The following is a 20,729-nucleotide window of genomic DNA, read 5'->3' as shown; positions in this document are numbered from 1 at the left end:
AAAGGGATGGTTCAGAGTAATTTCACCCTAGGGTCCTTTGCACCATGACCTCGAGCCAAACATCCCCCCCACCCCCAACAGTGGTCAAGTTAGCGCTATCAGCCGAATGGCTTAGTGCAGGCACTAATAGAGCCAAAGGTGTATCTCGTAAATACCCCACTAATAATGCCCGGAATGGTACCAAACTTCTACAGTAGTACAGATAGGTTATGTACTTATAAAACAAGGCATTGCAAAGTTTGTAAGTACACCAGGAGTTTATATAAATAACACTTGCTTGATGGCTTCTACTCTCTGCTGCTACCGCTGCGTCGACGTCACTTCCGTGATTTGGGAAAAGCCCATAAAAGTCCTGTCAGAAAGCGATGCATAAGGATGTCGTCTAACGACGCCCAGTCCCAGGAATGCACTAATATTTTGTTGGTAGTACCAGTATGCAACGATTATTAGTTAACACTAAGTTGTAAACACTTTGGAAAGAAAATAATTAAAAACTTTGGATATACCAAAAACGCTTTTTCAGCAACACCGGGTAATCGCGCAAGATCCCACACAGAGCACAACATATTGCCGGAAGAGACTACCGGTAATGTAGTGAAGAAGGAGATAGAACAGCAGAAGATAAACAAAATGGCAGAGTTTGAGGTTAGCATCAAACGCGACAATGAGTGGCTCAATTTCGAAGGTCGCCCATACTTATTCGAGCCTGAATACACAGACGAGGAGCTACAACTAATGGAGGAGAATCACAGAGTAGAAGCAGTAGCAGCAGCAGCAGCAGCAGAGAGTAGAAGCCATCAGGCAAGGGTTATTTATATAAACTCCTGGTGTACTTCAAACTTTCCAATGCCTCGTTTTATGAGTACATAACCTATTTGTACTACTGTAGAAGTTTGTTAGCATTCCGGGAATTATTAGTGGGGTAATTTACGAGATACACCTTTGGATCCATTAGTGCCTATACTAAGCTATTCAGCTGATAGCGCTAACTCGACCAATGTTAGACCAAGGAAAAAAAGCTTCTGGGGGAGGGGGGGTGAGGGTGTGTTTGGCTCGAGGTCATGGTGCAAAGGACCCTAGGGTGAAATCACTCTGAACCATCCCTTTAAAAGGTTGTCTGTTGCTTGGGGATGTGTATTAGGATTTAAGGAAGTTTAGCCACCTATGATTTTAGCCAAGTAATAGGCATGATGTCCATTTTTGGCCTATTATGATTACAAATCACACGTGCAGTAGTTGAGGCTTTCATTTGAACTATATATGAAATAAATGTATTTGTATAGTCTGAGAGCAACTTTAAAAACCATATTCTCATATTTTACAAACATAAGCAACATGCCTGTCTGTGTTACACTATATTATTATTTTAACTGGCAACATTTAGGCTATGTTGTTACAAGGTGATTTTGACTTGGTGTGTGTGTGCGCGCGAGATGTCACAGCTGACAATAATTTGCAGCTCTAAGTTTTATTTCCAGCAGTCCGTTCAAAATGTGGGAATGTAATTTAAATTACTAATTTAAAAAAAGCAGCCTAAACCAAAGTCTAATCATAAATAAACAGAGGTGGGAAAATGCTCGAGCAATACCACTGCATACAGTTTCTTCTATGGCTCACTGTCATGCCACCAGGCAGGCACGTATATTATCACTCTCCCCACCAACCACCGTCAACAGATCCCAATAAAAAAAAAAAAAAAAAAAAAAAAAAAAAAAAAATCTGTTCACACAGGCAGAAAGCCATTCCTGTCAATTTGGGCTTTGCCTCCAACCTCAGGGTCACTCCAGTGCTTTGTTTACTATGCTGTTTATTGGGGAATCATGTGTTGGTCCTGGCATGTTGTTAATTGTATGGGACATTCCTAATTGGAATGTTGTTGTTTTTTTAAGCTTCTTTGGATGCCCATCTTCATAGGCAACATACTGATGACTTGTCTTACACTCCCCCAACAAGCAAAACAGGAGACACGCTGAAATAGGCTACTGAAGAATTAAGAGAGGACAACGTGCTGCCACATCTCAGCAATTTAAGTACAATAGGAAACCTTTCCCAGTCATACTCAAGGGATAATTACACCATCTGTAACCCTAGTAAAGAAGTGTTTTCTACGTAGCCTACTTGGGGTTTCTGATGATACGGATACTCATTTTAGATGTGCACTAATCATTTAGGATGACACCGAGTTTGTGCCAAACACAAGACAATGTATGAAGTGTGCTTGTGTCCTTTCATTTAATGAACACACAACAAACACGTGATGAAACTTAAACTCATGTGTGTCATTTGAAATGATTTCCAACAGATATCCTCTTGTTGGTGACTTTCAGTAAGTCAGAGACAAGTTGAAAGATGAGGCGAAGTAAGAATTCCGTTCAAGGTGGATTTCCAACAGCTAACTGGAGGCAAAACTGTATAGGCTAATATGAAATTAAAAACAAAGACACGTTTATCATCTTTCCTATGTAGGCTACCATGAATTAATGCAGCATATTCCTGAGCTTGATAACCAAGCCACTGCTAACCTTTAAAAACACACCCAATCTTGCCCTAAGCCACAGACCAGTCCCCTAGTCGCCTTCCAGCTGTTTCCTTAATAATAATGACGTTATAGCACAATCCAGGCACGTGCAACTCATAATATCAACAAGAACTGTCCCGAGGTCGCCATTATAATCATGGAAGTAGACACTTCTACGCACCACAGTCAAACAACGTCAAACAAACAAGTTGTAGCTAAAACCACACAAAAAAGAAATTGCGGCAATATTACCCTAAGATTGAAATGCGTCAAATTAGCTACTTTGGGAACAAAGTAGCTAAGTGTTGCTGCGACTGAAGGCGCATTCATTTAGTAGCAGACTCTGTAAATGTTTTAATTGGTACAATGGTACTATGCAACACGTCCGTACCGTGTTTTAAAGCTTAAATAAGTTTGATATGGAGTCTTCCTTTCATTAAACAGACACCGGGTTTACCTCTGAAGTCTCAGCAGCATCCTCTTCATCTTCAGCCCAGCAATGGCTTCAGCTCCGAGCGGTGTTTGATAAACCAGCGAGGCGGCAATGTTTTGCGCTACTTAAAAAATGACAACTGCTCGCCAAGTTGAAGCAAAATTAATGCACGTGGGACATTTTCAATTGTGGTAGCCGCGGGCCGTAGATTTGGTCACACGTGCTCCTAGCCAAACCTCCACTTAGGATACCACAGGGTAAAAGGGTGTCGTGACCACACTGAGAAAGAGGAGGGGGAGGAGGCCGGAGAGATGGATGGAGAGTTCGACAGTGGTATCCATGATAATACAACACTTGTTTGTTATACTCGACCGACTTCAGTTTTTTTTAATTTAGAACAAAACTCCCGACGTGTTGGCACTGCTAGTGCTAACAGTTACCGGGTCTAACGTTACATATGGGCTAAGTGCGGTGCTGACCGAGGCTGGTCGCTGTCAGTTCAGGACCACCATGACCAAGAACCACGGAGGACTACTTTGGAGCCACGCGCATTTTCAATTTCTCGACAAACTGTAAGAAAGTACGATGACATTTGTTATTTTATATGAAAACTTGGGGGAAACTAATGCGGACAAGTTGGCAAGTCAACGGTCTTATTTCTACCGGGAAGATACACACTCAGCAAGGCTGTGTGTGTCATCAGACAGCTGAGGCGAGCCTCACTAACCGACTGTCAGCAATTTGACAGCTCTTTGCCTGAATGAAACAGAACCGCGCGAGTCCGAAACATCTATCAAAAAAACATATTTCTTACCTGAAACGAACACCAAAATACAACTCCAGACGTCAATGTAGAGCGAGTGTTATCGCCGAAGTTGTGACTGTGTTGTTAGTTGTACTCCTGCTGGCGACCACGGCACAGCGGCTCTACCGCTGCTGCTGACGTGACTGTGATAACACTGCATTTGCATATTAGTGACCTCTTCTCTGATTGGACCAGCGACATTTTGCAACAATTTTGTCTTTAAGCGTAAAATGAAAAACCGGTTCCCTCAGTGGGAGTGCTTTTGGTAGGCTGCCGGCGCCAACCAGTTCCGGAAAACGGCTGATTAAATCATGGTTGCATATGTAAAGTCACTATTGACAAGAGTGCATAAGATGGCCGCGTACAAGCCAGAGCCAATCCGGAGAGGTTTTACATTCGCACATGCACCGGAGTCTCTCCTTAATGCAAACATGACATGGGTGGAAGACCTGCTCTCCACTGTGGGTACAGATCGACCTCTGGTGGCTGACTGGGCAACATACTGCCCTAAATTAAGTTGTTCCAATTTGGAATACGGTATTTATCTTTCGTCCTCAATAGTGTGTTCATGTTGATTTTATGCAATTCGTGACATGTTTAATCTTCAAGGGCACACAAGTATAATAAAAAAATACTTTGTCCTGATTACAATTTTGCAAGGACTCCCCGATAGATCAAATCAATATTTATAATAAATAACCACTAAATGGTCTTCAGTATCCTTCAATGTATTACATACTGTGGAGTATGGGTGGACATGATTCTATGTGACAAGTTACAACTACAATTATACAACGGTTTAACTTCCCATGTAGACCATATAATAATGTACCTTGAACATATTTACTTTTTGTTTCCCTTGCCCCTTCCCCTGCAATGAACATAGCAGGTCTGAGTCAATTGCAGAGCAATATCCAACTTGGAAACATGAAATAGAACTATTTAATTCCAGAAAGGTCTGAATATAATCTATGCTCTGCATCAGGTATTTCAAATAAGTAAAACCATTTATGGCAATCCACAAGTGTGATAACAAAAACTCCAATTATGAATTAGTTTTTTTTTCCAGAGAAAATCCTTTTTAATCTCATGTCATCTTTTCAGTAATGTCTTTCACAAACTGGAGCAGGAATGGGTCAATATGTAACTGATTCAAACTCAGACATTTAAAGATGCCGACAACCCTAATGCCAGTATGTGAAGTACACAGGGATTTTGTTATGTCCTTACCTATCACAGCAGCTATAAATAGATCTAAACAAGTTTCAGCACCATTTCTACTATACCAAAATAGTACTTTCCTTATTGGGTTCCCACACATTTTTCCACACCCTAAGTTTGACAATATTGAAAGTGGCTGGGCAATATTACTTAAAATTAGCAAGAGCGCTCTTCAGATAAAGACATTATATAAAACAAGACATTTGTCTGGCACACCCCAAAAAGGTGTATTCTTGTTGCTGGACAACACTTAATTTTGTGTTGCTCAGAAACTAGTTAACTGAACCTTAATAAAATACATTCCTGATTTTTCAGACTAATGCAGTAACTTCTTTGACTTGTGTCTTTAAAAAAAAAAAAAAAAAAAAAAGATCTGTAAGGAAACTTAAGTAACACTTGCAAAGAAAACCAAAAATATTCACTTAGAAAATCCAAGCTTCAATGTAGACAGGTCTCTAACATTCAAAGCTTAGCACAGCATCAGTTATTTACACGTCAAACCTTTAATAACCAACAGCCAAAAGGTACATAAAATATTCAAAAATTAATTTAAATTCCGACAAAATAAAATACATGAGCTTACTTATTTAGCATCTCATTTAAAACCTTGCCTGCTTTGCTTTATATATATATATATATATATATATATATATATATATATATATATATATATATATATATATATATATATATATATATATATATATATATATATATATATATATATATATATATATATATATATATATATTAAACTATGTAAGACAATAGTTTACACAGTGGGATTAAAAATAAATCATTGTCCAATAAGAAGCAAATATAAAACATATCATGTCAAGCTAATTAGGTAATGGGAGGGATGGTGTCATTCACACAGCTGGGACTGACAACATTCCAAGTCTGACAAATAAACAGTCCTGAGCCAATTTTAACAAGTGGTAGAGATCATGTAGTCCACTATACTTACCGTATGAATGCTTTACTGATACTTTTCAGCTCCTTTTGGGACAGAATGTTGTATCAACTAGCCCCACATGTGCATGGATCTGAAAATCTAAATGAGAAAGCTCTTTGATTGCATCACAGCCTAAATGATGTTTGCACGGACATCCATTTGTCATCGTCGATTTACATATAATAAACGTTTTCCTTATTCTAAAGCTGTTTGAGGAAATGCCTACAAAGCTTTTAAAGCTGAGCAATAAGGTGGAGATTTAACAGAAGAGTTCTCCCAACTGTTTCATGGATCCAGCTCAAATAAACAGCTGTGCCTCCCTCTAGTGGCTGCTGCAGCGACAGTGCAGGTTCAGCTCTGGGGAGGACTCTCATCTTTGCTGAAGGGCTGCGTCGAACCAGGCTTCACCCAAGACAGCCCCGACACCTGCGTTCCCTTGTGGTGATCCTCAGGCCGTCTCTAGAGCAACAAAGGCAAATTAGCAGCTACATAACAGGAACTGCTCAACCAATAAAAAATGCGTATAGCTCACACCGAAGATTAACCAAATCCTTTGGTTTTAATTCTGGCAGTAGACTGCACTGTCCTGCCCATATACAATCAAAACACTCTCAGATGTTTAACTTCTGTAGTTTATTTTCTTTCTTTTTTTTTTTTTTAAAACTTACTTTGTATGTGAACATCCGCTCTTTTGCTTCCTCGTGAACAGCTGGGTTCCATGGCGAAAAACTATCAAATGGATAAGACAGGACATTAGTTTGTTTTCTTGTCGTGGCTAGGGTTGTGGTATGTTAAAAATGGCAACAGTTTACCAACCTTATTGCATAGGCATCATCTATCTTGGGCTGGTCAAAAAGATGACTGTTGCATAGTTTCACACTATCCACCACTTTGCTTTTGAACAACTGCACATCCTTTTCATATCTGAAAGTCAAAAAAACAAACAGTAATGCTTTATAACATGTGAGGCATGCGTTATAACTAAATCCTAAAGCAAATCCAAACCTTTTTTTATTGTGGAGGAGGTTAAAAGACCTGCATATGGCTCTGCAAAATGAATTGCCAAGAGAAAAATAGAGCTACATGTAGAAAGCTACAGCAGGCAGCTGGAAAGAAAAATGGATAGGAACACAAAGAGTGGAGTTCCTGGTCCCTTTTTAATTTACAGATATTACATTTATTTTATGTTTTTAGAATGTCATGTTTCAAAGGCCTGTAAACAATATCCATCATATTTCTGGTTTATATCACATTCTATGGTGAAAAGCAATGACAAAATTGTGATGTTGCTGTTGAATTGTATTGCATTGCATTTACTAACAGGTGTCACTAATATTGTTCATTCCATTCATATCAACGAGGGTAGGCTAAATAACAGAAACAACTCTCTGTATCATGCAATACAATTCAACAGCAGTACAGCTGAATCAACACCTTTCTAAAACAGTTTCAGCAAAAGCTGACTATTACGGTCATGAAGGCACAATTTATTAGAGAAGTGTTGTATAAGACTGCATTAATTTGAGCTAGGTGTACCTAATAAACCGGCAACTGAGTGTATTTCACAGCAGACATTTTGGCAGGTCTAACACCGACTTTCCACTGGGCGCGTCTGTGATGCTGTTCCGGTTTTGTTCCGCCACGCACCATACCACACCAGGAGTGTCTCAGAAGCGGCGCATCATGCTGCCTGACTCACAGATTATATTGTCTCTACATGTACTTTACACAACAATCAGGTGTTTACTAACTAGTTTGTACCTTCCACTCCAAGCACTCCTACAGTTAAACTCTACACCTTCTCTTTTCTGGCGTTGTCTTTATAAAAAAAGATCTGTGAGGTCCATTATGTTTTTCCACCTCCAGGATGAATCTCTCATCGTCCGTGGTGTTGTTAAGGAGACATATACGATATTGGGGGGGTGTCTTTTGGTGAATTGACTGGATACTCTCGCTGTTTCACTTCCTGCCCGGCTGTCTGAATGGCCCACGGCTCGCGTGAAAACGTGAAAAAGGTCTTGAGAGCAAGCAGGAGAGCAAGTGGCGTTTCCTCATGGTTCATCTCTTCCTTCAGGATCAAAACAATTGAAAGGAGGCCTGGATACTCACAGCACAGCCGCCTCTGGGTTGAGTGGTTCCGTGGTATTGATCTTGTAGAAAACTGTACGTGCATACATCAAAACTTGCCAGATGTGGTTGTGATTTCGTCTACAAGAACACGACATAAGGAGTTGATAACATCATTAAACCTTTTTGCCAGGAATATGGGTGCATATAATCTTGTGATGTTTTTTGATGTGAGAAAACCAAGAAGGCTGAAAATGTAAAATGTGGTTTTTTTTTTTTCCTTTGACCACCACTAAAAGTGAACAGCATACGATCATAGAATTGTAGTTACATTCATGACCTTGATCTAAGTGAGGAAATATGTTAGAATATTAAATTAGGTGGATATTCCAAGTTATTCTTACTCTGATTTGAACACTAGGGCTTGGCGATATGGAGAAAATCAGACGGGGTGGCATTTAGTACACAATATGAATCATTTAATTTTCACTTAAATATTCATGTTTGAAAGAGAAAATAGGAAAGTAAATTGCATAAGCATAAAAGCAGAAAGCATACCTCCATTTGTTGAAAGCTCTTCTGACATCAAGCTCTCCAGACACAGGGTCAACAAGAGGATGGAAGACTGGGATGTCAAACACTAATTTCTGAAATAAAGCATAAGGAAGAGATGGTTGAAGTTTTGCCTCAACAACATTGTATGAGTGTTCTGTAACAAAAAGGGTCATTTTCAAGATAATTTGTCAACCGGTATGGCTCTTTAGAGTCCTCCTTACATTTTATCCAGGACAGTCAACCCATTAACTTCTTTTGAAAATAAGATATGTAGTGTAACGGTTTAAAGAAAAAAAAAAAAAAAAAAAAAAAAAACGACCACCAAAAAATCATCACCTTAAGCACAAAATAAGACTATGATTGGATGCCCAAAAAGTATTTCCTGATAGAAAATACACATATATACATATATATGCACACACACACACACAACTTTACTTACAGGACACTCTCCATCTGGATAGTTATCTGGAATATACACTGTGAATTTGAAGACTCCATCCTGGTACAAGCCATGTCTGATGAATATGACCCCAAACCACACTAAATAGGTGGAGACATATGGTAGTTCAGAATTTTTACTTCCATCAACACAGGTATGAATCATGCAGTGTATGCACAGACAGTTTAGTTATCTTTTTTTATTAAAAAAGGTCCCATGGCATGAACATTTCACTTTGAGGTTTTTTTAACATTAATATGCGTTCCCCCAGCCTGTCTATGGTCCCCCAGTGGCTAGAAATGGCGACAGGTATAAACCGAGCCCTGGGTATCCTGCTCTGCCTTTGAGAAAATGAAAGCTCAGATGGGCCGATCTGGAAGGTTACCTCCCCTTTCTCTGCTTTGCCCACCCAGAGAATTTGACCCACCCATGAGAGAGAGACATCATGGCTTTCAAACGAGCAAAGTGGCAGTTGGTCAAGGCCCCACCCTCCACCTTTCCCCCCTCTCTCTCCTCCTCAATAGCTACAGACACAGAAATGGCACATACTAAGGGAAGTTTATTGTGGGACTGGCTCTTGTGGCTGTAATTCTGCACCCAGGCTGAATTTTGGGAAAGAGACAGATACAGTATTAGGGGACCACTAAGGTCTATATAAAAGCATCCAAAGAGCACCATGTCATGGGACCTTTAAAGTAGGTGTTTAGCATTCAAGAAGGAAGTGGACACATTTTATTAGTGTATATATGAAACAGGCATCAACTTCAAAAAGGGCGTCCTTACTTAGTGCAGATTTGTAGGATGGCTGCACATAAATTCCAGGGAGTTTCTGCTTAATCACTAGTGTGCTGGAGGTCACATGACAAGAAGTCAGATCAATACAAAAGCGAGAAAAACATGCATGGAACTAATTTATTTCTTGTGTACCAAATAAAGGGATACATATGAATTAAACATATTTTAAAAAGGAACAAGTGCCAAGGTTATAAGAACCAACACAATGAACTTTGAATTCTGACAGTGGTCCAATACTCACAACTCAGCCAGCAGAGAGTACTCCAAGTAAAAAGGGCCATAGGAGGCGTGTGTGCCATTGGCTGACTGGGCTGGGGTGCCCGTTGATGCAGGCTTGGTAATGGGGGCTGCATTCTTAGGAATGGGGGGAAGCTGCTTTTTGCCAAAGGGCAGTCGGGCCGGGCTGGCTCTCTGCTCCCTGTGCCCACTCTGTTCCTCGACGTCAGATCTCTGCTATTATGTATGAAAAATATAACAGGAATCTCAACATTTCAGCTGTGAAAAAAAAGTTAAAAATAGCATGCAGAAGGCAAGTCTTGAGAACCAGATTAGAGAAGGCTACTGTTTATGAACTATTATGCACACTCAAAATGGCCCAGGGTAGTAACCATGTGCTGTGACCGACCTCTCAGGTTACACTGTTCATTTGTTTGCAGCTTATCAGGAAGAAGTGTCTAGACAACAGCAAGCACTTTCAAGTACAACTATCATTGTATCTTACTGATGCTGTTCAGAACTGTACACATGGAGCACAAAGCAGCATGATGCCAGGAATGCATCAGGAAGCCACAACGAACACTGCTGATACTACGACAAGTATTCCAGGAATGTTTGCAGTGAATAGTGTGTTAATGTAACAGATTTAGCCTGCATGTTCATTGAAGTCAGACTTGACTACATGATGTTTAAAATGTTCCTGACTAGGCAGAAAATGATTAACTCACACCCATGCTCAAGGTAAACTATTTTACTCACTACTTCACCCGGGTTGCACCAGCATGCTAAAATGTACCTCCCCTCCTGTTTGTTTGTGGAAATTAGGTCTAGCCTAAGTAGGCTAATGCTTACTAATATTCTAGCATTAATAGAGAGTTTTCGAAAAAGGAGTGGGAGACCACACCTTTAATTTAAGGTGTAACAATTCCGGTTTACAGAGATTCCTAGGAAAATGAATACGCAGGTGAAAGAATGAAGATATCCAACAAATAAAAAGGCTGGAATTGCTCAAAACAAAACACTGTTAACAGAACAGTACAGAGTTTTACACTGGAAACCATTTGCCAGCTTTCTCCAAAATCAAATGACTTGTCTAGAACTTGAAACAAAGTTGTGACTGCTGAGTACAGACACATCATCTTCATGTGTACAGAGTGTTGGTGATGCTGATATAGTATTCCGATTTATTGAGAGAGAAAGTCAAAACTCCATGGTATGTCAATCAGTTTAAACTCCCCTGGTTTTTCAACAAACATACAAATTTAACATACGATGTAATAGGACCTATGATGAAAAACTATCATGACTATATTCTCAAAAATGAAAATAAGTGTGTAGCATTATAGTTTAATGTGTTCTACTTTACCTTGCGACTTGTATTGGCAGACATGCTCCAGAAGGGGTTAAGGTTCATTACTCATTCAGAGGTTCAGATTGATGTCCCTCTTTCTATGTAGGCCCCACGACAAGTGCTGTCCAGGCCATCCGCTGCTGTAATGCAATACCGACACGTGAAACAAGTGACTGGGGCTGCACTTGAGATCAAATACATACAAACATCCAAATGCACATCTAACCTGCATATTGTATGCATGCACGTTTAAAAGGGCATATTTTACTCTTTTACTTTTAACTCTTATATTAGTACTTGTATTTTTGATTAATTCCCTGCACTATTCTTTGTTCAGTGTTTATCGCTGTTGTGACACGTGATTTTTTTCTCCGGGGATAAATAAATTATCTATCACACGACTTGTAAACAAACACAATCAAGTACGTTGCTAATACTGATCTGATGTCATCTAGCCAACACTATAGCAATCGATCGTTGCTTCTTCTTCTTTAGAGTTTAACGGCAGTTGGCATCCAAGTCGTTGCATTACTGCCTCCTATTGACAATTTCTCAATATCTATTTATTCAGACAAATACACTACATTTTCCTAAAAACACCAGTACCTTTCAAAAACGCAAATAGATATTTCCTTCCATTCATAATAACACCACTTTCAAGGACATCAATAATCCTGAGTTCACCTAAACCTAATTTCCGTAGTCCAAATCGATCGTTGCAATTTGACAGTTAACATTAAAATGTCCTAACGTGTTGACGGACTACAAAGTGAAAAATGGTAAAAGCTACAACTCCGTCCGAAGATCTGAAATGATTGTTTGGGATAACGTTAGCTAGGTTAGCTTGGTACTAACTTGGCTGTTTGATGAAGTATGCTAGCTAGCAGTTGTCGACGTTTAAAAAGTATTGATGTGTAACTAATGTATGCTGTCGTAGGACGGCAACACTAGAGACCCGTGTTTTAATTTCAATAAATTCTGCTATTAATATCGTGGCATTTCTAACAAGTTATCTAGCTAAGTATCGTGTCTTTCGCCATAACATAACAGTGCTAACTTTAGCACTGTTATATACCCATAACACGTTAACATTAGCTAGATAGCTAGCTAGCTAGTTAACGTTAAACTAACTTACGTTAGCTGACAGCTGGAAATGTGACTAAATAATCTTTCGAAGCGCAAGACTAGTTAATGTTAAATGTCCACACACTGACGTGGACTCACCTGCTTTCCTGAACTCATTTAAGGTTAACGTTATATATAACATAGCTTACAATGCTAAGGTTACCTTTGGGGCTGTCAATTGACTATTCCTTTAATTTTAGCCCTTGCAAGTAAAACAGCTTAGTTAGTGATGTATGCTAACTCACCGTATTTGCTAAAGAGCTGTAAAAGTCCCTTTAACAGAGATGTTAACGTGTGTCCCGGTGTAATTTTGGCAGAAACTGCTCAGCTGCTCGCCATTCCTTTGAGTGTCATCCAGGGCTAACATTGGCTAGGTAGCTAAATAATTTGACAGACACAGAAACTAGAGTTCAATCTAACTAATGAAGGGCGTTTTGGTGTAAGAGTACGGATTGTCATTGGTCTAGGGAATAAACGTCCTCGCATTTGATTTGCTGGCGCTTCTGTCACTTGAAAGGGAAGAGTCCTTATTTACTAAAAAAAACGTTGGATGGAACCATTGACATAATGGAACCCATTGCTTAAACCCCGGTTCGTTGTCAATTAAACAGTAGGCCTACATTAGCTAGTTGCTCTGTTTTTCTTTTGAGAAAGAAAGAAAGAAAATATTAATTTTATTTTTCCCAGTAAGCCATAACATCGAGCCAGAATGCAAAATAGAGGGGCCTTGGAACTACAGATAGCTAATTTAAATGGAATCCAGTTGTTTTTGATGTTATTGATTACACTTGTTCTTTTCCTACACATGTCAAGATGGCTGCTGTAGAAAAGGTATATTGGTTGTTGTCTATCACCCCGTGGCCACCCATGTTTAACATGTTTAAATGAATTAGCTTAGCAAAAGTTAAGTTGTAATTCAAAGTATTTAGCTCTATAAAATTATACCCAAAATCGCATTGACCCGTTTCTTTAAAAAATATTCCTACTTCGCTGTTTCTTTGGAATGGTTAATGGCTATAAATATTTTACCCTATCATAGCCTATCCCTGCGTTCATGGACATCGGAAAAACGTTTTTCCGAGTGAAAACGTCACAATTCACGTAACGTCCTGTGGGAATCAGAGGTCGGAAACTCGGGCTGGATTTTGATACCCGAGTTTCCCAGTTGGTGACGCGTTGTTGACAACTGACGTTTGATGTCGGCGACTTTGGGTCACTGAACATATTTTAATGACAATAAACTGTTTATTGTGGACAAATGCCTCTTCCAAGAAACATACACAGACATAATATGTTTCAAATTATTCATAAATAGGCCCACGTATAAAAAAACAAACACATTATCCGTGTCCTTTCCCGTTGGTTGTCCTGCAGATAACACAAACAAACACCTGTCGATGTGCTGTTTGGATGCTCGCATAAGAAAACAGCAGAAAATCTTTTGTTATTGTGGCCTCCATGTTTTCACACACCTGATGCTCTCGGCTACGGCCCACCGTTGGTGGCAGTAATGCAAAAAGTTGTTATGCCAAACGGCAATATAACAGAAGAAGAAGAGCACGCATCCCGACCGCGATATTACGAACCCCACTATGGCCACGCCAAGACCCGCCCTTCAATAGCGTTCACACACTACTATTGGCCAGGCGTCCATGCTTACATGTACAGGTCCTATCCCTGACCAATCCCCTAACCCTAACCTTAACCACTCGAGGTGAAATGCCTAACCCCAACCAATCGAGCTGCTTCGTAGGGCGGGTCTTGGCGTGGCCATAGTGGGATTCGTAATTTCGCATCCCGACCATGTGAACATAGACAGTATATAATGTGAACGCTACCAGTCGGAAAAACAACGTAACCACGGGGCGGTGCCTGTTATTCCCTATGGTTATATACTGTCTATGGTTATTCCGAGGTGGCATGAACGCAGGGTGAGTATGGGCTACATTAAAGGTTGAAGAAATCCAATTCAATCCAATCCACCTTTATTTATAAAGAACTTTAAAAACAACATAGTTGACCAAAGTGCTGAACACAATCTAAAATAAGCAATAACATATAGTAGTGACACAATAGAACAATAAAATAGCAATACAAAAGAATTCTAAAAAAAAAAAACAGCCTCAAAAATCATCCCTCAATACTAAATATTGTTAGTATAGAGCCATTGATTAAACTAACTAACTAACTTTTTTTTAAAGTTTATATTAAAGTACAGAGTACGAAATGTTAGCTTTAGGATTTATTAAGGTTAGCCTATATAAGTTTTTTTTTTTTATGTTGACATATTTTTTAATACAGTCCTATTAGGGGTCGACCGATACTGTTTTTTCAGGATGGATACTGATTATTAGTAGTTAATGAAACAGATAACCGATATTTGGAACATATATGCATTTACAGTAAAATATTAAATCTTTTAGTCAAAATTAACATTTTGGAAGTTTGTTTAAATGCTTTAGGCACTTATTTAATAAAACTGAAACTTTAAACATGAAAACAAAAATAGCTTACTGAAGTTTTAAACATGCTAACAGTTTGTTTGCAGGTGTTGCAGACAGCTTACAGAGCTGTAGCGGAGCCAATGTAGCGCACTTTTTAATTAATTAACTTATGTGGTCTGTAAAATAAAACACATACAGATAATCTGCTAATTGTCAAATATTGGTCGATCCCCAAGGCCTAGCATTTTTCTTTGTTTATCGGTGTTTTAAGCTCTCAATGTCTCACACTAGGATTAGGTTGTGGTTATGGTTATGGTTATGGTTATGGTTAGGGTATGGGTTAGGTGCCTTGAAGTCAACGGTCGCAGCGCTGCCTTGAAGTCGATTAGGCAATGGTTATGGTTAGGGTTAGGGTTAAGGTTAGGGTTAGATGCCTTGAAGTCAATGGTAGCAGCGCTGCCTGGAAGGAGACGTTGGGGGCTTAAAACACCATCAAGATTTTCCTTCCAGATCATGTGCTCTCCAAAGGTAAAAAAAAAATAGAGTTCTTATACCGAGAGAACAGCAGAGTCAGTCTATCTGGTCAATATTTTTAATATATCAATATTTTTTTAATTTTTGTATGTTTTAATCTTATACATTATCTGTTCATTTTTTTTACATAAGTTAGAGTTCTCTAAAAGTGCTTCAGTGCACTCTGATAAACATGAATATAATACACACTTTTATATTGCCTTAATTTGAATGTTTCGGTGTAGTGCACAGCACAAGTCCCTTGAGGGTAAGATGCATCCAAGCCATCTGTGTCACACATTTCTTTAGTTTTGACCACGCTTCATTGGCAGTTCATTCTGCTGATTGATTGATTTCCTAACAATTACCCCTAATTATTTTTCTGGGTGAGGAAAAAAAAAACTAATTTAATGCATGGGTGATTGCATTAATTGGGAGAAATGACATTGTCCAAGTTTCAGAGTAAATACAAATTATTGACTCCATTATTGTTATCTGATTGTATATTGTCCAAGTACACTTCACTGACAAAGGTAATTAGTGTCCTGCTTCTTTATTGGGGCAGCCAACAACACAAGGTCACCATCACTCTTTTGACATGTACAAATCAAAGACCACCTCAAAACAAATAAGTTTATGCCTGCTTTGCCTTCATCGACATTGAGATAAACTGTTTGACACAAACAAGGGTGCAAATATCCACACCATTGCTTTTGTAATGAGTTTTTTTTTTGTCTTTGCCATTGATTCTTTATCTAATCAACTATTGTGACCTTGTGTGGTCAAACAAATATACTAATGAAGGTAATTAAAGTGGTGAGATTGGATTAACTAATTGAATATGTGACCCGTTGGAGCTGGATTGTCTTTTATACTGGACATTTTACAGCAAAGGCTCTAGGGGGGTAGGTCAATTAACATACCCTTCCTGGGCAATAAGTTTTATTTAAATTAAAATATAAACGACTTGTAAAGAGTAAAAAGAAAATATGATAAGTGCAGCTGGAAGCTACACTACAGCAATTCTAGTGCACAAATTTGAATAGTAAGCATCAGATCCCTTTTTATATTTGCCATGTAGATCAATGTTGTAATGGGATATTTTATTATCTGATTGTTTCTGTCTGAAATATTTATATATTGTGGTTTCAGCAGTTTTTTCCAGCTACATGCCTTGAGCTCGAATTCAAATTTAAAATGAAATATGTTCCCTTCTGTCAGTCCATTTCTTCAGAGGATTTTAGGCCCACTGATTCAGGTCTACAATTTGGTTTAAATGACAGTTAAAAATTACAATTGGCAGTCCCTGGTGAAACCTGTCTTGACAGTGCAGACATAAAAAAGTGAAAAAAGATGACTCCATGTCCAGATAATATATAATAACAATGTTAGTTTAAAGAAAGAAAGCCAAATCTAGATTCTAATGTAATATTCATTTTAGAAATATGAACAACTGGGGAGTAAAGGATACAAAAAAAAACATCAACCAAATCCTTCATATAGCAATAGTCTTTCCTTATCCCTGAGGCTATGGCGTGGCTAAAACCTCAATACACCAATTATTTGCTGTAATGACTGCAGTTCAAATACGCCTGGAGATTTTATTAAACCAAATGAGAGAATCATCTGTGTATTATCACCTTGTGATTGACAGTGACAAGTGTTGGCCAGGCTCGGATGTGAGCATGATGAAGAAGCTCTTGGCAAAGCTCTCGATAATGTTACCCCTGATAAAGTTTCCAGGAAAACCTCAGCCAACAAATGGAGAGGGAAAGCTCCACGCATATTAATTCCAATTGTCAGATCCCTCCAGTGGGGGAGAGGGGTAATCTGGCAGGCAGCCCCGGCTGCCCCTCCATTCACTGAATGGCATTTTACACAACTAATGAAAAAGAAATCCATTGTGCTGATCATATGCATAGATTTAACTCTATAATAACGATGAAATAGAAATATTCATAATAAAAGTAAAGGTCACTCGCTGCCGCAGCTAAGCTTCCTAAGCTTCAATCTTTGCAATATAATAATATATATAATATTTATAGCAGTTGTCAGGTTACAGCGATAAAATAGGAAAAAGACAGACGTCAAGTTTTAACCCCACAAAGGTGAGACACTACAACCAAGCCCTGCAACGCATACATCCTGTAGCTCCTTGATCATGTGTTTACACCAAACAGTACACATGTGTAGAAAGCTGGATCCAACAGGTCGGTCTCCTGCAAGCGTCCAACGGAGAGGTTAAAGGCCAGCCACATGGTTGTGATTTACATAGTCCTCTCTCTGACGTACAGTACCAAAGCTGGTGTCTACATTCTTTGGGGATTTGTCTAGTCTAGTTAATAAAATACATGGAAATATGAACAGCCGCCTCTCTCCTCTTCAGCACTTCCATCCTGCCTATCTCTGTATGTAGGTCACCTGGGCTTCTTCAGGCATATCTCACCTCTGAACGACATTCACAGCATTATTATTGCCCGCTGCGACTTCCCCGCTGAGCCCTGTCTTCATATGCATCATACATTGGCATTTATTAGTGCCATGCACTAAGTACAGGCCATGTTATTGCATTTGAATATCAGCTCCTAGCCACATTCACAGGCCCTGGAAATATATTAAGATGAAGCAATCTCATTTAATAACACCCAAACTAATAAAAGGAGTGCAGATTGGAAATTAAATTTATGATTATTGCTTGGCAGCAGGAGTGATCCAAAAAAGCCCAGCTTGGTCTGTCATATGCAGATATTTCTCTAGCTGTAAGCCCAGGTGTTGGCAGGTGAAATTTCTGAATGTCTCCCGTTGAGTGTCATGTTGAGGCAGCAGGTATACGTTTTGGTCCTTTTGCGTTTGTCATCGTTCAGAAGTAGAAAGCCATGTGGTGGACTGCTTCAGTCGACTATTCTGATCTTATATAATGATAAAACAGCAATGGTGTGATTATCATTCTCCATATGGCGAAACATCATAGCATAATTGACCAAATGCAGGATGGGGCTGCATTAATCAACAGTGCAAGCAACATTTTGATGCCCTTATTGTACTGAATGTGTGATCTCGGCCTTTGTTTGGCAATAATCACAATGCTGTTTAGTTTTGGTATTCATAGTTTCTTTCCTATTGTCAAACTTAAGGTGTACATCCTGGATACAGTAAGCCCCAATACCACAAGATATTTGTAAGCCAGTGAATTATATTTATAAGTCTAAAACGTACCTGGCCACCTATATGTAAAGCCCCTTTTCCCTTGTTTTTCAAAAATCTTGAAACCCGCTTTCTGAGTTGGCCTTTATCCAACAGAAGTCATATCAGTCTGTGCCAGAGCTCAAATAATGGAATGCCACTTCTTCACTTTACTGACTTCGCTTCACAAGAGCCCGTAATTTCCTGTCTTATGTTGTTGATAGACGTGTGTGTGTGTGTGTGTGTGTGTGTGTGTGTTTCTGTGTGTGTGTGTGTGTGTGTGTGTGTGTGTGTGTGTGTGTGTGTGTGTGTGGCCAAGACATCCGACAGGCCTGGTCCATCTGTGTGTAAATGTTGACTCCCAGTGGAGCTGTGACTGTCACTCATTGCCCTGCCAGTGTAGTGCCAGGCATTGATCGCTACATATATCTTCCTCTGTACTTCCCAAAACCTTCATCAACAGATGCGGCAGCAGAATTGATTAGCAGCAAGTCAATGACCAAATCTCTTTGGAAACATTTTTATTTATGTGTGTGTTTATGTGGATAGCTTAGAGGGCCATTAGCGGGATTACCTTTGAGGCTTGGCTGAACAACAGATGTTCAAGGACAACTCAATCAATTTGACTTACAAGAGGCTGCAGTTGCCGGAAACAAGTGATAAGTCTGCGAGGGGGGAAAGAGGGGTTAAATAAAAACAGTTCACTGTGGTAATACACAGGTACAGCAGAAGAACAGCAGACTCAGACTTACAGTAGGTCCATTATTTAGACTGAGATCACTGACAGGTTCCCTAACACTGGAACAAACAGTTAATGAATTGAAATCCTCTTGACGTTGACAAAATGATTTCAAAAGATTTGGCGGTGCAGCTGTTTTAACTATTGGCAGCTTTGAGCCCATTTAAGTTATTGCTTCTACAAGTTATTAGTTAAACTCACCCTGAATGTGTTCTATACAAATACAGGTAATAGTTTGTATTAAAGTAAACACATTCTGAAGAACTACATATCATATTTATGTCCTTGGGTCTATGCTGAAAATCCTCAATAATTTAGCTGAGTCATACACAAACAAAGTTAGTTTGGCCATTTAATATAATAAATACATATATCACAAAACATGTTTATTAAATGGATTTTAGCCCAAGCAAAACTGCCTCGGTATAAGTCAAACACTTTCAATATAAGCAGCGCCAGCTTCCAGAAATGCCCGTTTTAATTTGTGCAGAGTAGTGCATTCAATTATACAAGCATCTATATTGAATTCAGATTAATGTTTGTTATGGATATTTTTATTATATTTAAATAATCTCGATTCAGCACAAAATGTATTATTTCTCAGAGACGATCATGTTCTTTTATTCTTTTCAATATTCCCCTTTCCTCTCATGAATCAAATAGTGAATAAATGTGTTGCAGAGACTCACGATCTGGCTTTCAAGTCAATGCTTATGCTTCCTTATCTGCAAACTTATTAAAATTAAGTCAGAGCACAAAATGGTATTTAAAAAGTTTAAGTGAAACAATTTGCATTGGGAGTGTGTGAAAATGCTAATGCTTTCTTTCACTAATCCTCACAATCACTGTCATCCATTTCGAGCTCTGATTGTTTTCCACATGGATGCCTTCATTCATTATTGCAAAATTATAAACATAAAGAAGATCTCTGTATTAATATTTCTGCTTTTTGTAAAAGCTCAATCAACCATAATGTTCTAATTTTTTCTCTGTGAACCTCATTTTATATTATCTCACTACTCAAGGAATGGATGTCCCAAAAGGGATTTATTTCATTTATCAGGATTATTGAATTAAATTAAACTAGACACTTACCGCAAGCCGAACAGAGGTACCTTATCCACTTAAAAGGTAGGCCTGCTCTTCACTGCTATTTAGGCAAACACATTAGGCAGCAAATGCCTTTTGTTGGCTGAGCCGAGGTTGCTGCATAATTCATTTGTTCATTAAGGAAAAGCGTTGAAAGTGCTTGAGGTAAGTGGAAAAGGTCATGTATTGAATGGATCTTTAATTAAGCTACTTTACAACCACTGTTACACGACTGATGACATATGCATCATGTTTGTTTACATACAGAATTAGTGTGT

General features: G+C 38.9%; 2 protein-coding genes across 6 annotated transcripts in view; both read right to left on the bottom strand.

The window, feature by feature from the left end:
- Positions 1-3,937, bottom strand: part of chd9 (chromodomain helicase DNA binding protein 9) — an 81,848-nt gene extending 77,911 nt beyond the window's left edge. For 3 of the 4 annotated variants that reach the window (XM_028585851.1, XM_028585874.1, XM_028585867.1), the window contains exon 1: positions 3,766-3,937. The gene's annotated coding sequence lies outside the window, so the exon portion shown is untranslated. Of the gene's footprint in view, positions 1-2,975; positions 3,474-3,765 lie in introns of those variants that run through there. The other variant, XM_028585860.1, reaches the window with a different exon arrangement.
- Positions 3,938-5,984: 2,047 nt separating this feature from the next.
- Positions 5,985-12,977, bottom strand: aktip (akt interacting protein). Of its 2 annotated transcripts, none has more exons than XM_028578899.1 (10): positions 12,729-12,977; positions 11,374-11,498; positions 10,033-10,241; positions 9,780-9,844; positions 8,997-9,097; positions 8,558-8,646; positions 8,042-8,140; positions 6,749-6,856; positions 6,601-6,661; positions 5,985-6,391 (listed from the first exon to the last, which is right to left on the bottom strand). In XM_028578899.1, the coding sequence occupies exons 2-10, from the start codon at positions 11,419-11,421 to the stop codon at positions 6,284-6,286; spliced, it is 888 nt and encodes a 295-aa protein (XP_028434700.1). In that variant the 5' UTR covers positions 11,422-11,498; positions 12,729-12,977; the 3' UTR covers positions 5,985-6,283. The 2 variants fall into 2 exon arrangements, with proteins under 2 accessions (XP_028434700.1, XP_028434692.1); XM_028578891.1 differs by having other exon boundaries at positions 10,033-10,244; positions 12,729-12,973.
- Between the last annotated feature and the right edge of the window lie 7,752 nt (positions 12,978-20,729).

The sequence above is a fragment of the Perca flavescens genome, chromosome 1 (assembly GCF_004354835.1).
Source record: "Perca flavescens isolate YP-PL-M2 chromosome 1, PFLA_1.0, whole genome shotgun sequence".
Taxonomy (NCBI): domain Eukaryota; kingdom Metazoa; phylum Chordata; class Actinopteri; order Perciformes; family Percidae; genus Perca; species Perca flavescens.
Note: the sequence above shows the minus strand (reverse complement) of the source record. Positions and strands in the feature narration are given on the sequence as shown.